General features: G+C 36.6%; 2 protein-coding genes across 4 annotated transcripts in view; one reads left to right on the top strand and one right to left on the bottom strand.

The window, feature by feature from the left end:
- Nucleotides 1-2,796: 2,796 nt before the first annotated feature.
- LOC106171018 (alpha-1D adrenergic receptor-like) lies at nucleotides 2,797-3,720 on the top strand. The gene has a single exon (XM_013551107.2). It carries the CDS (start codon nucleotides 2,797-2,799, stop codon nucleotides 3,718-3,720), a length of 924 nt encoding a protein of 307 aa, XP_013406561.2.
- A 6,824-nt stretch (nucleotides 3,721-10,544) lies between these two features.
- LOC106171084 (uncharacterized) overlaps nucleotides 10,545-15,761 on the bottom strand; it is a 29,454-nt gene continuing 24,237 nt past the window's right edge. For all 3 annotated transcript variants that reach the window (XM_013551217.2, XM_013551215.2, XM_013551219.2), the window contains one exon: nucleotides 10,545-15,605. In XM_013551217.2, coding sequence (XP_013406671.2) covers nucleotides 13,342-15,605 — 2,264 coding nt within the window. In that variant the 3' untranslated portion in view covers nucleotides 10,545-13,341. The remainder of the gene's footprint in view (nucleotides 15,606-15,761) is intronic.

The following is a 15,761-nucleotide window of genomic DNA, read 5'->3' on the forward strand; positions in this document are numbered from 1 at the left end:
ATTTTCCTGGAGTAACCAACAATTTTCCCATACTTACCAATGGTTAATGAATCCATTTTTACATTCAAAGTAAGTCCCTGGTTTTTTTCTAAAAAGTTTGGTTTTTTGTTAAAATCTCTTAAGAGATTTTAACAGAGTATAGCCATCAATGGAGGTCACGTGGTCTAAAGACAAGCTCAGATATCAGAATAATAGCTATAACTGCCGTTTTTGTGGTAAAACAGAATATATTATATTTCTATGAGTTATTCACAATGTTTTTATTGTGAAATATAGATTTCATACGAAGAGTTATTATCCCTTTAATCATATGGGCACGAAGCTAAGCTCCCAACGAGCTCCTGCAGAGCCGTTGCTTCCATCGCAGGGTCGATCGTGTCTGAGAAAAAGTCCACTTATATTATATCATACGCGGACCCGGAAGAGGGTATGGATTCATTAGGTTTTTATCTTGATTAATTCATTTAATCTATATATTCATTCATTTGTTTTGAAACACCCCTCCTTTAAACCAAGGCAATAGCGAATCTAAGACACAACGGGCACGGGCACACACCTCTTAACTTCACCCCCCCCCCCCCCCACCCCACCATACACATACACAAAGAGAGAAAAAATAGCAAAGGCGATTTCGAGCAAAGGAGAAATCTCATGTGTCTGATTAGCTCCTGATGATTAATAATTTTCTGCACAAATGGTTCTACATATCAGAGACCGTAAATAGAAGCACTTCCGTATGAAACTTTCATGTTACACATTTAAGCGGATGTCATCCAATGTGTCTCTGACTATAATTTGATAGGCACAAGGCATAAATACCTGGTTTTATTCGTTGATTGAACTCTGATCGACGCCAGATTGGACGAACCATCATAATAAATGTGAGATTAAGACAATTGGAACATTTATTTGCTAAATGATGGCAAGTTTTTTTTTTTTTTTTTCAAAATTTGCAAAGAAATATAAGTGCTTGCTTTAAGGGTTACTGGAAGTGTTGTGAGCTGCAATATCTTCTTTATATACACGTTTCTTACAGTGCAACCTTTTAAAAGTCGAAGCCTGCCCTTACACCACCGTTTCTCTTTTTGAATATTTATTTATTTATTTATTTATTTATTTATTTATTTATTTATTTATTTATTGCAATTTTTTTTTCATTTTTTCATTGAAACATTCTTTCCGTTAGACCATGAAAAATTTTCTTTCCAAACTAACAAAACAGGATGCAGTAATTGGCGGGAATGTTGAGAAGAAAGCCGGCTTAGTCAAGAATAATTAAAATAATCCGATTGGCGTTATAGCATATATACATGTACATGTACAGTACGGACAATTATTAAAGCGATTAGAACTGTTTATTTTGACCAAAAACAGATTTTCCTGGCGTAATCTAATATTTTTTTCTTTCTTTCTTTCTTTCTTTCTTTCTTTCTTTATTTATTTATTTTGTTGTTGTTGTTGTTGTAATAATTTCTTATGAGATTATTACAGAGGTACGTATAGCTATCTACGAAGGTCCACGTGGTCTAATGGCAAGCACAGATTCCAGTATAATTGAGACAACCGCTGTTTTGGTGGTGAAATCGAATCAATTATATTTCTACGAGTTGGTTACAATGCATTTATTTTGAAATATGAATCTCATACTAACAGTTGCTATCCCTTTAATGACGTGCCATAATTTCATTTACTTAATGCTGTAACATTTAAATTAGATTTGTATGATGGGATTGAAATGAAAATGACACAACGCTTGGTTAAAAGCAGCAGAAAAGATAAGATGGACAAATCCACCAAAGAAGCTTAAGAAGAAAGGTCTTTACGTGAGTTGGAGACGCTTACACAACTAGTCTATGCATGCTATGTTAGTGACAAGTGCAAGAGAGTTGAAAAAATTCCGTTGTCTATGTCGACAGTGACGTTAATCTTTGGGTGTGTTTTCGACATCGAAACCCTTCATATTCGTTCAATTACCAGCATCATCGTGACCAGGTTCAACACACTGTCGGTATATATTTAGATACAGATACAGGGTTACTTAAAATGGTTGTCATACCCTCAAAGAACTGGGTTTTTAACAATCTTAGAGGCTTTAAAAGCTCTACGTAAGTTTATATTTTTGCTGCTTTTCCCCACAGTAATCACTGATTAGTCAGATATGTGGAAATGAGTGTTAAGGATACGTGAATAGATGTTGCTAGCTTGGCTATAAAAAGTGGTGCTTTTGCCTTGATATAAAGTCGATCGTTGGGATAGATGAGAATGACCCCCACCAAACTACAGCAGTCTAAATACAGAAATGTGCTTGGAATTTTGACATTGATTATAATTTTCCATGGAGAAAAATATTTGTTTTAATAGAATCTGTGTTCAAAAAAGCTAATTTTGAGGGGACATATTAAAACACTTCTTTTATCCGGAGGAAATGTGCAATATACCCATGCTTTTTGTTTCTTTTGCATGTCTAGTGATTAAACATTTGGTGGCTGCAAAGATACAACTGTACAATAAAGAAAAGTTGATATTTGTAACATAATCCAAAAAAATTATTAGGTGTGACATTCATTTTGAGCAACGGTGTATGTAAGCCTGTATACATATATATATATATATAAATGGGCGTAACGTTTCATTTGCTCAAAGTTGTTAGCGATATCAGCCAGGGGATCCAAGATGAACAACTCAAGCGCTGTAAACGCAAGTTTGTTACATGGTTTCGAAATTGACTTTCCATCTAGTGTAACGCAGCGATTTTTGCATTTCACCTCCACTTTTTTGAGTATCTTCATAACCTTCATGACAGCAGGGCATGTTTGTGTGTTTCTGTGTTTCTACAAGGATCGATCACTCAGAACACCATTCAACTGCTACGTGGTGGCACTGTCGGTGGCGGACTGTCTGATATCCATCATCGCAGCCCCGATTCACTCAATACAGCAACTCAGCACCAATGGATTGGCGCCGGAAATATGCACTGTCAAAATCACCGTGGCCACCTCCTCCATTGCCTACTCCCTTCTTTCCATGGGGGTGATCGCTGTCACTAGGTTGCTGGCCGTGTTGAAGCCCTTGAAGTATAGGAGCATGACGATCAAAACCGTTATCTTCGTGATAGGTGTACAGGCTACTGTTTGCATAGTAGTGACCGCACTGATGCAGGGCTCCCCCAACGTTACCTGGTCGTGTCGTCTGATGCACATGATGCACACGAAAGAGGCATATGAGAAGGCATTCGTTGTCTTCGCCAGAGAGCGAGGCAAAGCAGTCAGCGAATACTGGTGGATTTCAATCCCATGCATTGCTCTAGTCAGTTTCCTGGTCACAACCGTTTCATATGTGCGTATGTTTTTTGCGTTGCGATCTCGTCCTACCAACATTGTTGTTCCTCAGAACCAAAGTGAAGCTGGTCTGCAGATCGAAAATGAAGCTGGTCCGCAGATTGAAAATGAAGCACCTGAAACCCAAGCCACAGTAACAACCCAGGGTGCATACAAGGCAGACATTCTGACACTACAAACTGCATTTATACTAACTTTGGCTTTCTTCGTTTGCTACATCCCGTCCTTTGTGATAGGATTTTTGGTCGGATCAGGGAGTGGTTACCTCTATCCGATTGTAACTTCACTCACGTACTTTCACTGTGTTCTAAATCCTTTCGTTTATTTGTGGAAATCGCAGCAATTTAGAAAATCTATCAAGAAGTTGCTTACCTGTTTTTGAAATTTCACAAGGGAACTTTACCAAGAAATTATTGACATCATGCAGACTATCAAAAAAAGTGTGATCATAATTTGGCATAGAAAAAATCTGAACGTTAAAAAATCCCGTCAAAATATGCCTAAAACTTAAAATGGACTTTTATGTCGTGGCAGACATCGTGGCTGAGGTAATTATTATTGTCATTATATTATATTATATTATATTATATTATATTATATTATATTATATTATATTATATTTGTTCTTTGATAATGTTGGTTTCATGTTTAGCGGCCACATTCTAAATCAGTGAAAATTATAAATTAACATGTAGCAAATGGAGCTAGTGGAATTGATTACCCAACAAAGGAGTTGGCTTTTCTTTACAACTTCAGCACTTTAGCACGTGTAGTGTCTGAAGTTCCGCATTTAGCACGAAGCCACTGTCATCATGTTTCAATGAATAGTCAGAGACAATAATTGTAATTTAATCGGTTCTCTCTTCCAGCGCCATAGATTGATTTTTTTCACTAGATATTCAGAGATACGTCTCAGGTTAAATTGACGATAATTCTCTGCACTGTGAGCAGACAAAAAGTCTACAAAATATAATGTGCAGTAATTGGCATAGAATAGAACTTATATCCAGGTATTTTCTGTGTGATTAAACCAGATATCCAGCCGAATATGTAAGTCAAAAAATTTATCATTATATCATGTATTCTGCATTATGCTCTTGTGTATATAATAACAGGTCAGCAGTGTTGTGGAAATAAGATGTGTTTTTGGTATCGTGTTGCACTGAGCACAAGTGCACCTTTTCTCATACAGTAATTTCGTTTGACTTAATAAAATTTTCCGGTGTGAACAAAACTACTTCAGTTTCATCAATCTGTTACCTATACCTATTTTGAAAATACAATTTCTATAAAGAATTTTTAGTCAGATAAATAACTGAATACCAAGGATGAAAAATTCCAAAAGCAACTTTTTAAAATAAAATTTCGGTTACTCGAAATAGAATTACCGAAGTAGGTACACATGTAGAATTTTTACCGTCGAGCGACTCGATCAGACAGATAATTTTACTCGATTCGTAAAAAGCGGGCGCGTTGTTTCCGGTCTACAGTAGGGTTCATAAGTAAGTTTCCGTTAAATTCCATTTTACAGCGTTTAAAATATTTCAATCCCTAGTTTGTGAATAGAAGGTGGTGGGCAAACAATGGAAAACCATATCAAGTCCGTCAAATTTTAAACGAAATAACACAAAAGCTCTGACGGGATTACACAATAGCTTCTAAGACGGAATAAGCAATAGCTTAGACGGAATTACACTATTTAGCCAAGCTATAGCCCTATAAACGGTCCATGACGCCGGTATCAGTGCGAGCGCGAAGATCCGCTGTAATCATGTGTCATTAACAGCGGGGAAACATCAGCTAGAAGATCAACATTCATACATGAAAATTATCAGACACAAGCCTAGAAAAGCACTTAGAGAGCGCAGACCTCTGCCAAGGCAGCAAAATCTCCATCCAATGACGTTTCACCCCTAAATTTTCGATATTTTTTATTATTAATTATTGATTGATTATTGATTCAGATTACCACCAAAAACTAATCATCTGGTCCTTGGCCCACGTCTGACAGTTCCTGAAAATTTCATCAAAATCGGTCCATAACTTTTTCTGTAATGTTGCTAACAGACAGACTGACTGACAGACAGACAGACTAACGGAACCAAATACATAACCTCCTTGGCGGAGGTAATAAACAATTATAACTGATAATGGGAAATATTCCTACAGTAAACACAAACACGCCGTATAGAGATGCACATTATGTGCATTGGGTTTATGCAACAGACCCAGTAGATCTATCTAGGCTCGTAAGGAAATGAATTTTGATCCAATTAAAACACCCATTATATTTGATAATATTTACAATAAATATAAGCCAACTTCTAAATCAGGTTTGTGCATAAAGCTGTTCCTTATTTCAATAGAACACATTCTTCTAAGTTACAAAATAATATAGGTAATACAATTTTCCTACTGTAGCGTTTGTGGCACCCTGACCTTCAGAGATAACTTGAAGATAGGTTATAGTGAAGAGGTTAGTGTTAAGTTATCTCTGAAGCTTAGGGTGGTTTGTGGTGGCAGTGCACAAAATCCCTTTTTTTTTTTTTTTTTTCGTCAATTCTGATGAATATTACATAATGACCAATTTTTAATTATCTGCTACCATACGACTTCATACCCGTGGGAGTTCAATGTCACACCTTGAAAATGCCAATATGTAAAAATGATTTTGTTTTTCTCAAAACAACTGCATAACTTCCTGAAAAAGAATCCAATCAGTCTGGTTTCCCAACCGAAGCTGCAATACAGTTCTTTGAATCTTTTCTGTAAGTTTGATAATCACAAGTAACATGGTTTTCCTTAAATGGTCATTATGACATGATAAATGCCCAAAAGAGGGTTTGCTTTGAAGTAATATTACATAATGATAATCCCCACCATTTTTAATATAATGTAAGTATCATGGATATATTCAGAAAATGTGACTAGCAAAGACCTTCAGGCTCATAGAAGTTAGAAGTCACACCTTGAAAATGCCATGATGTGAAAAATGAGGATTTCACAAATATGCGTAACTTTAAATAAAAATTAATCCGATTAAGCTGGTTTTCAAATTTTAGTTATATTCATAGGTCTTACAAGTTTGAAGACAATAAGTTAAACAGTTTTCCATGATAATGCTGTCTGTACTGCATGAACTGTAATATTTTCTGAACAAAAAACAAAACAAAATAGGTAGCATGATATTTGAAAAAATGATCCGATCAAACTGTTTTTTGTTCAGTCTCAACCTGTATCCTTCTCACATTCACCAGTCCTGTCTGAACACAAAAGGTTTAACGATTTTCTATGAGATGTGTTCTATGTATTGCATATTGTATAACACATGTTGGAAAAAAGCATAACTTCGAGAAAATGGTCTGATCGAGCTGATTTTCGAAGTTGAACTGCATTTTACTAACACTGATTACTCCTGTAAGTTAGATCTTTCGGTTTTCCTTGAATTTTTTTTTTTTTTTTTTTTTTTTTTTTTTTTTTTTTTTTTTTTTGTATTGGAGATAGTATAATATATGCAAAAAAAGCTTAACTTTTGGAAAAATGGTCCGATCAAACTGATTTTTGAACTCGACCTTTATCTTATGAATAATCATCAGTTCTTTTAGTTTGAAAACAATAGGTCAAGCCCCTTATCCTGTTATCTCCGTAAGCATTAGGGGACAAAGGCGAAGACGGCTACGACAGACGCAGGTGAAGGCTATATGTGCACAGATATCTGTGTCTGTACATAAAGAAATAAAGAAGTGGTTAAAAAGTCTTCTACCCACGTCAGATTTCTACATAAAGTCGATAAGCGCGTGATGATAATGTCACACCCGAACAATCATTTCCAGGTGTAACAGGAAACCATTGTACTTCTGAAGCACGCAAATCAAAACTTGGATTAGCATGTGAAAATTTAGTCACGGAGACCTTCTGATTAGAATTACGTCTTCTGTAATTCCATACATGAATCGGTGTGGTCTGGAAGTATTGGAAAGTTCTGCTTAATCGAATGTTTTGTCAAAGCTATGTGTTGTCTCTAAAAACCCGAGAGATTATTGAAAAGGCTAGCCCTTCGTGGAGGCCACGTGGTCCGAAAGCAAGCAGAGATTCAAGAAAAATTACGATAACCTCTGTTTTTGTGATGAAATAGAAATTATTATATTAGTTGTTTACGATGTATTTATACTCATACGAAGAGTTGTTATCCCTTGAAATAATATTATGACCTAAATACCAAAAACTCCAGGAAGGTCTGCACACGTAAATCACAGAGTGTGATATTATATTCTGCACTTATTAATAAAAATTTGACCATGTAAAGTATTCAGTATGTCAAATTAATTCCATATATATTGTTAATCATGCTTCGCTGCCTATTGTTAGTTAGAAACTCACATCCTAGGGCTAATTTCTTTATGATTCCAAATAAATACAGTTTATCAACATTTTTTGTGCTCGAGAGTTTGAGACCAAAATTTTGAACAGCTCAAAACTTTTGCTCCAGTTTTACAATCTCTCAATAATTGCAAGAACTGACTGAGAATAAATAAGAATCAGCAACGAGCTTAAAGGATTTTTATCACGATTAAACTAAGAACCCTGGAATTTACCAATTCCTGGAATTCGTGACAAACATGATATATAATTTGTAATAATTAGTTGAATTTAAGATATTGTGATTGCATCTGGCAGGAAACCATTTCAGCTCTGATACGGTAATTATGTACAGCACGGTATCACAGCATGCGATGAATTAGGTGGATGGCATGGGCTCAGCTGTCATCGGAGGTCTCTGGTCGTCTTGCCTTGCTCTAAGGTTAATTCAATGCAATTTTTTTATATCCAAAAAGATATGTCGTTTGGAAAAACAGATTTTGAAAATAGTACGTAGACACTAAATTTAGTGACCCGAAACGTAGTGCCAATTCTGAAAGTTGACAATCACACCCGTGGGCTACTTTTTTCAATGAGTATATTACATATATTAACCAAACTTAATTTTTTCTAAATGTATACAACAAACAATTCCATTCTTTAAAAGCGGGCCAGCAACGGTTCTGCATTCAAATACTAAACATAGTGAGTTCTCAAACCCCATGGTGATAGTACACGATTGGCCATCTCTCGAAAGAACCTTAGACCAACATTTAAGTCTAATTTGACCAACAATACATGGAATAGATTTGTGGTATTTCATTCAAATAATTTGCACTCAATTGAATGAGACTAAATTTTTTTGTCTTTTGATTGAAGCCAACATTCAGTTTAAAATCAATTTGCGAAACCAGTCCCACGAGGCCTTGTGACTGAATAATGACAATAATCATGTCTTTAGTCCAACATAGATACAAATTCGTGAGTTAAAAATCTGCAAAGCCATCAGTAAGAATCCTTTCAAAATGTGATTACAAATGACACAAAACAATTCCATCACTAATGCAGTTACTTTTTTATTTAAATGCGATTTTTATTTTCTTTTTTTCATAGTTAAAAAACTATGTCTTAAAGATATATTAAATAACTACAGTACAAAACCTACAATGATATTGAAATTATGCTTTCACAGAAATTGATATTCAGATCATACAGGTAATTATATTAAAAATTACTTTGCGTAACTGTGGTATTTGATCAAGGATATTCTTTCTCTCGTTGCAGTATATTGTAACATAATGTGCCGCTGTCTTTGTTGTCTTCAAGTTACATGCTTGTGAAATATATTTGAATTCTTTGTTATTGAAGTTTCTGCCGAGTCCAGTGCCAGGAATTCTCATAGGTATCAAGGGAATGGGATCAATGGGGAAGAGATATTCTTTACAATGTGGTTAAGAACGGGGCTATGAGATGGCTACCAGTCGGCACTATCTAGCATTTTTTGTATTTCTTGGATGTGTATATTAATTGACCTGATTGCTGGTTAAATTGACCTGGTTGTTGTAGGTGAATATTGTTTAATGTATTTATTATCATTGGCCTGTGTAATGTAATTGAATGTAATTTACAATGTCCCAAAAGCCCCATATTTAATAGTTTTGATTTCGTCAAAGTCAGAATCATTAATCATATATCTAATAAAGCTTGGTTTGAAAATATACCAGGGTGGGAGAAGTTAGTAGGAAGCTTTTCTTACTTGAGATGACAATTTCTATTAGTCACTTATAAAAATTGCCACCCTGCTGTTTGGGCGCATTCTGTAGAAATGGAAAAGCAAGATAATTTCCGGAAGAACCAGGAGTTGGCTGATGAGTGAATGGATAAGTAAGAATCATTGGGAAGAACTATTGCTTAGAAACCCTTGGAACGAATCTACAAGCAGGACGCTACAACTTTACCAACTTCAAGCAGTAATAAAAAAAATGCATGGCTATTGGATCTCCATATATTTTTGCCGTAACTGCAGATCTATTCAAGTCAAGACGGGACTTTCTTGAGAAAAAAGTAATTTTTCTTTGATCAACAGCTAATATTGACATGTAGTATTGCTTCCAATACTTCGATGTCTCTCAGGGCCTCTTCATATAACAAAGTTTATTTGATAAAAAGCTGGGTCACTGTGAGATATATTGAAGGTTATATTTAATTAGCTGTCAATATTAGCTTTTGGTTGAAGAAAAATTACTTAACTCTTATACCATAACACAGCTGATGAAATCCTTCTCTGAGACTTTTCTAACAAACAACCAGAGTAGATTAAAACTAGTATCTTAATACGTTGCAAATTCTTTGCCCAGATCCCAATGCATTTCCAAATCGTGTGCCAATTTCAAAACAATATTCTCATGTTGTGCATGTCACAGTTTGGCTTTTGTTCATCGAGTGCTCTTTTTTTTCATTATTTTATTGTCATTGTCTGTGAAGTACACATCCTCTCGCTTTCTCGATAGAGCCGATAAACAGGTGATAATTAGGAGGAGCTTTTAATCACCAGGAAACGTTCTGAAGTGTGACATGAAACCATTTCATAATGCTGACAGGCACGATTGCTCACGATTCGGTAGCATTTGTTACAGAACAGATTTCTCCCGAGTGTAATTACAGATACCATAAAACCATTATATCCCTAACGCTATTCTGCGTCAGCGACTTGCTGATTTGAAGTACGTCTTCTGTAATTTCATACACAAAGCGGTATGGTCTGGAAGTATTGGAAATTCTGTTAAGTCAAATCTTTTATCAAAGGTGGCTCACGTGTTGTCTCTAAAAACCCCAAAACTACACAACTGTATTTCAAAATCTGAACGTCTTTTATTCCATATTTACAGTTCAGTACTTTGTCTAATTAACAATTGCACATTGGTTGCACAGAGACGTGTTGAAGCCCATCGTGAAAAAAGCACTTGTAAAAATGTACGAGTAGGAATACTAACAGTTGCTTGTTGCGGCTGACCTCAAAATGACTCATATTCCATGCATGTGTGAGTACTTATACCCATTACAATGAAATTTGATTTGACAAAAATAAAATAAATAAATGAATAAAAATGAAAATTAAGAAAGAAAGACTCTGTCAATTAATGTTATGACATATATAAAAATAACTCCAGAAAGTTTTGCACAAGTAAATTACAAAGTTATATATCAAAATCTGCAGCTCATCAAAGTAACTTGAACATATTGAGTATTCTGAAAACATGCAGTGTGTCAATTAATCCCCTATATGTGTTGAAAAGCATGCTACACAATTCATATTCTTAGGCAAGACAATCAGATCTTAGAACTAATTTAGGATTCCAAATAAATAATAACAGAACTTAATTGCCTTTAAATGTCTACAATATTCACTTTTTTAAAGACGACCAATAACATTTCTACATTCATATACTTAAAAAATAGTGTTCAAACTCTTTGACCATAGAACACCAAGGTGCAGTTTCCCCAGAGAACTTTAGATCAACAGTTAACTCTATTTTGACCCAAGGTAAATCTATGCATTGAAATGATATATTGAACCACATTTACCACACAGAAAAACTGTTTAAGGTCAGTAGTTTACAGTGGACAACAGTATTTTTCTAAATTGAATTAGACTACAACTTTAGTCTGTATCAACTTCCAGTCTAAAATTCATTTCTAAAACTGGCCTTGGAGGACCTCTGACAGAATGGCATGTAGAACCACATCAAATCTTCAGTACGTGGGTACATTGCCTCTATTGAGCAATTAGATATCTTGGTTACAAGGGGTGACATTACACCAGTCTATTTCTGATGTGGTTATTTTGCAAAGCTGAGAACATGATATATAATTTGGTAGCATTAGTTGAATTACCGATATCAAATGAAGGGTGCTTACAGGTAGCATGAAACTATTTCATCTCTGATATGGTTATTTTTTGCACAGAATCATTCCCTTTCTGAGACACTTTGTAAAGGAGAACTTGCCTGTAAAAATAATCTCACAGCTACATAATGCTTTGACGCATGTCTTATGCAACTTCACACAGAAATTAGCATGGCCAAGGAATATTGGAAACACTGTTTCTTCTATTTGTCAAATATAAGGATTCTTTAACAAAACCACATGGTTCAAAGTCCTGAAGTGATGTTTAATAAGGATGTGCAACTTTGCAAACTGGCAAGAGTATATGTTTAATTTTTGTGTAAGCTATATAATGTCATCAGCATGAGAACCATTCCTTCTCATGCTCAGTTCACTTGAAGCCAGCCTGACAATATTTGTTAACTAACAAACAGCACTAATTCTGTAACAATTTAGTTAAATACAATGTATTGTGCACTGATGACCTGTAGAATTCAATCAAAGTAAACAACAATGTAACCTTTAATGTAATAAGCAGCTGTAGTAAAACGGACAACCACTGTGAAATATAATACATCAACAGTAGCAGCAGACCACATAATAAATTCATAATGATAAAGGTTACATTCACTGCACATTCATTCAAATATGGGTATCTTAAACATTACAGCAAAGTACCACATAGACAGCATCCCACACAGCTACTAATACTGATTGATATGGAATTCTGATAATCAGATATACTGATAAATTAACTAACTAGTTGTGCTTTGCAACACTTCTGCTATCACGGAATCAGCTTCACACACTAATAACAAAGAACATGAAATTAAAGCACACATAAGCCAGCGATTTCTTGTGCTAAATTCTATATTGATATCACATGCATTTATTAAGTAAAGCGCACTGGCATTAAAATAATGAGGAATGATTATATGCAAATGACAACGAAATAGAATAACTTTTTTTAACAAACTTGTGCCGAACTGCACAAGTTTGGACATTCAAAAGATAATCAAATTTGTATCATATCTTAAAACACCAGCTATTTCAGCCAAAAAGGAGAATTTACAAATCCCCCTTTTTGTAGCAGTTACATTTTCTTAACCTTCAGGTCGTTTTGCTTGGAAACAATTAAACCTATCAGCCAACAAAACCTTTGGGAACATCTGCACGATAATATGCACGTGACCAGAACTTTGAAAAATTTAAAACATAGCAAGGACGAACGACTACCTTTATTTCTGTGCCAAAAGTGCTCTTAAAGTTCTTATCCCTCTTGTGATAGTTTGAGGCATAACCAAGTGGAGCATAATTAACATGAGGTTGTCTTATCCTTGTGTGAGGAGAAAATATATGTACAGAACAAGGCATGTCAGAAGTGATTGTGTTAGGTGACAAAAACTGACTGTATGAAGTTTAAGGTATATGACAGCATAGTAAGGAACAACATAGAGACAGTGCTTACTTCTTCATGCCTACTCATACTTGGACTTACTTTCATTCTTCTTCAACAAATGTCACATTCAATTACACTTTCACTCATGAATATTTTCTTTCCAATTCAATAAAGCTACACCATATTTACATCTAGAATAAGCATAAGTTAATAGACATTTCTACAATTATATATGACAACAAAAGACAGAGGGGCCACTTCTTCAATGTCACTGACATATGTGGTCTAAGCAATGATATCTGAGGAATCTGTAAGATTACTAAAATGAAAGTGAAAGTAAAACTGATCCAAGGACAGACTTCACCTATTTATAATGGTTGAAATGTCCTTAATTGTGGTTTGTACGTCCTTGCAGACACGTACTTTTCTCTCTGGTGATGCAGTTAACATTTTTCCCCCTAAAGTCTCTAATTTTGTGAGCATTTCCTGTACTTGAAACTTAGCATGGGGAGGCAAAGTATCTATCAATTTACTACAGTGGGAATGTAAGGATTTCACCCTCTCTGACAGTTGAGAAAAACTGTCTTGGTCACGCATACTTAGAGTGGACAACTTCTCAATGCTTGAGACCAGGCTGGATCCCATGTCATTGACTATTTCTTTTGTAGTAGTTTCAGGATCAGCTGAATTCTGTTTACTGTTTTCTAAAGATTGGGTCAGCTTAGGTTTGTTGGTAGGCAGCACTGGTTTGCCTCCTGGGAAGATAGATTTTCCGCCTGGGGGGACCCGAGGCTTGGGAGCTATAGGTGGGGAACCCACTCTGGTTCTGGGCCTTTCTTGGGACAATTCCAACTCATCATCCCCTGGTGGTGGAGATTTAAGTCTCTGAGAGCCTCGTAGTCTCGAAAAATTGTCCCCCATTCCTCCTGTGCTGAGATCAGTCTTCTCTTCAGACTCGCTCCCACTCTCAGACTTTCCAGACGTAAATTTTCTCAGCCTGTCACGGATCGACTGAGGCTTGCGAGGCACAGGAGGACTCAAAGACTTCTGTGGTGGTGACGGTGATTTTGATTCAATCTCAGAATTCCCTGGTGCATAGGGTGGAAGAGATTGCCCAGGAAATGGTGCTCTGCCATTCTCTTGCTGAGTAGCCTCATCCCCATCTGCTGCTTTAGAAAAGCGGGGTGAAGGTTTGGGTTTCCATTTAGCATACTTGTCTTCAGCATCTGAATTCTGTCTCTGCATCCAAGGGATGCGGACAGGGCCTCCACTATCAAAACTGTGATTAGCTGTGTTAGCACGAGAGAAATAGTGATCATCTGGTACAGTTTCTGATTGCGTCCTTCCTTTCCAGGGGGGAGCAGAGGGCTTGCCACTTAAAACTACAGGCCTACTGGTGGTGCCCTCTATATTTGCAGCATCATTGGCTATATCTGTCTGGTTTCGAGAACCAGTTACATCAGACTTCTGTCTATTGAGCCAAGCAAGAACTGGCTTGTCTTGGCCACCTGACATCACATGACTTGAGGATGACCTTGACATTCCAGAATTGATATTGTCTGAATCAGATCCCCTCCTTTCACTCAACCGGTCTTGTAATTCTTGTACATTTACTCGTTGCTTGTTTTCTGTCTGTCTATAGTCAGAAACACTGCCCTGCTGTTTATACTCCTGCTGTTTGTTCTCTGATTGACTTTTGAGGTCATTTTTAACATTTTCCTTTTGATTATCAACTGAAGTACCTGTGCTAGGCTCTAAAGACTTAAGATACTCTCCAATACGAGTACTTTTTGGAATTGTTCCATACCGACTGATTGCCCTTTCAACATTCCCTTTGTCTAATGCCACCATCTTGCGCTCTTCCAACTGTCCCTTAGAATTCAAATTCAAGTCATCTTCTGTGCGAGATCTCCTTTCTTGAGAAGATTGCGTCTGTTGAGCCTGGAGAGGTTGTGACTGTGGCTGTTGTGATTTTCTCTGTAGTGCCCTCTGTGGAAGAGGCAAGGGAACTTTGGGAGCCTGTCCTGTTGGGGACACAATCTGACTAGTTGCAGTGGTTGTTAGTGCAGACTGATTTGGTATATTGCCATTAGACTCAGCAGGTGCCCTGTCCTTCTTGGGCAGCATCCAGGGTCTTGCTGGCTTGCTGCTTTCTTCAGTGTATGACTTGGACATGAGTCTGTCACTTAGTGAAGATTGCACCTGACCCTGTTCCGAGTCCAGCAACGGGCTCGAGTGACGCGAACCCTTATCACATTTGCTTCCCATAGAGAGGCCAGAATCGTCTAAAAATTCAAACTCTTTATCTATTGTATCCGATATCTTTTCAACATGTGGTCCAGATGTTTTTTGTTGTGCAAGATATGCCCTGGTGTGTCTGGGGGACAAGTTCTCCTCGTTTCCTTCCGTCACTGTGTCTGGAATTGCTACTCCATCCCTGTCACCTCTTTCGCGCTCCTGCTGCTGCTGTTGCTGCTGGTCTCTAAAAGAACTTGTCCGTTTTGGAGGAGTTGGGGCCTTTTTCAGTCGACTACTGTTTCTCAATGCACTGGTAAGGAACGAACTAACGCTGGATGTGTCTGCCGTCTCAAAACCAAATTTTCTGCCACCGCTTGACTTGGTAACTGCAGTATAAATGGTGCTCAGTTAGTCTTTGTGCAAAAGACTTTTTATTCACAACTTGGGAGTTAATAAAAATCATAATTCCCTTGACAAACGATCACCCCCTTGACACAAGGCAATACTTCATGTGCCAACTAATACGACATTTGAAATTATGT

This window comes from Lingula anatina, chromosome 3 (assembly GCF_051362555.1).
Source record: "Lingula anatina isolate TDL-2025a chromosome 3, LinAna3.0, whole genome shotgun sequence".
Classification (NCBI taxonomy): domain Eukaryota; kingdom Metazoa; phylum Brachiopoda; class Lingulata; order Lingulida; family Lingulidae; genus Lingula; species Lingula anatina.

Bases quoted from the DNA above. Each gene is read 5' to 3' on its own strand.
- LOC106171018 (XM_013551107.2), top strand. From the start codon at position 2,797: ATGACAGCAGGGCATGTTTGTGTGTTTCTGTGTTTCTACAAGGATCGA.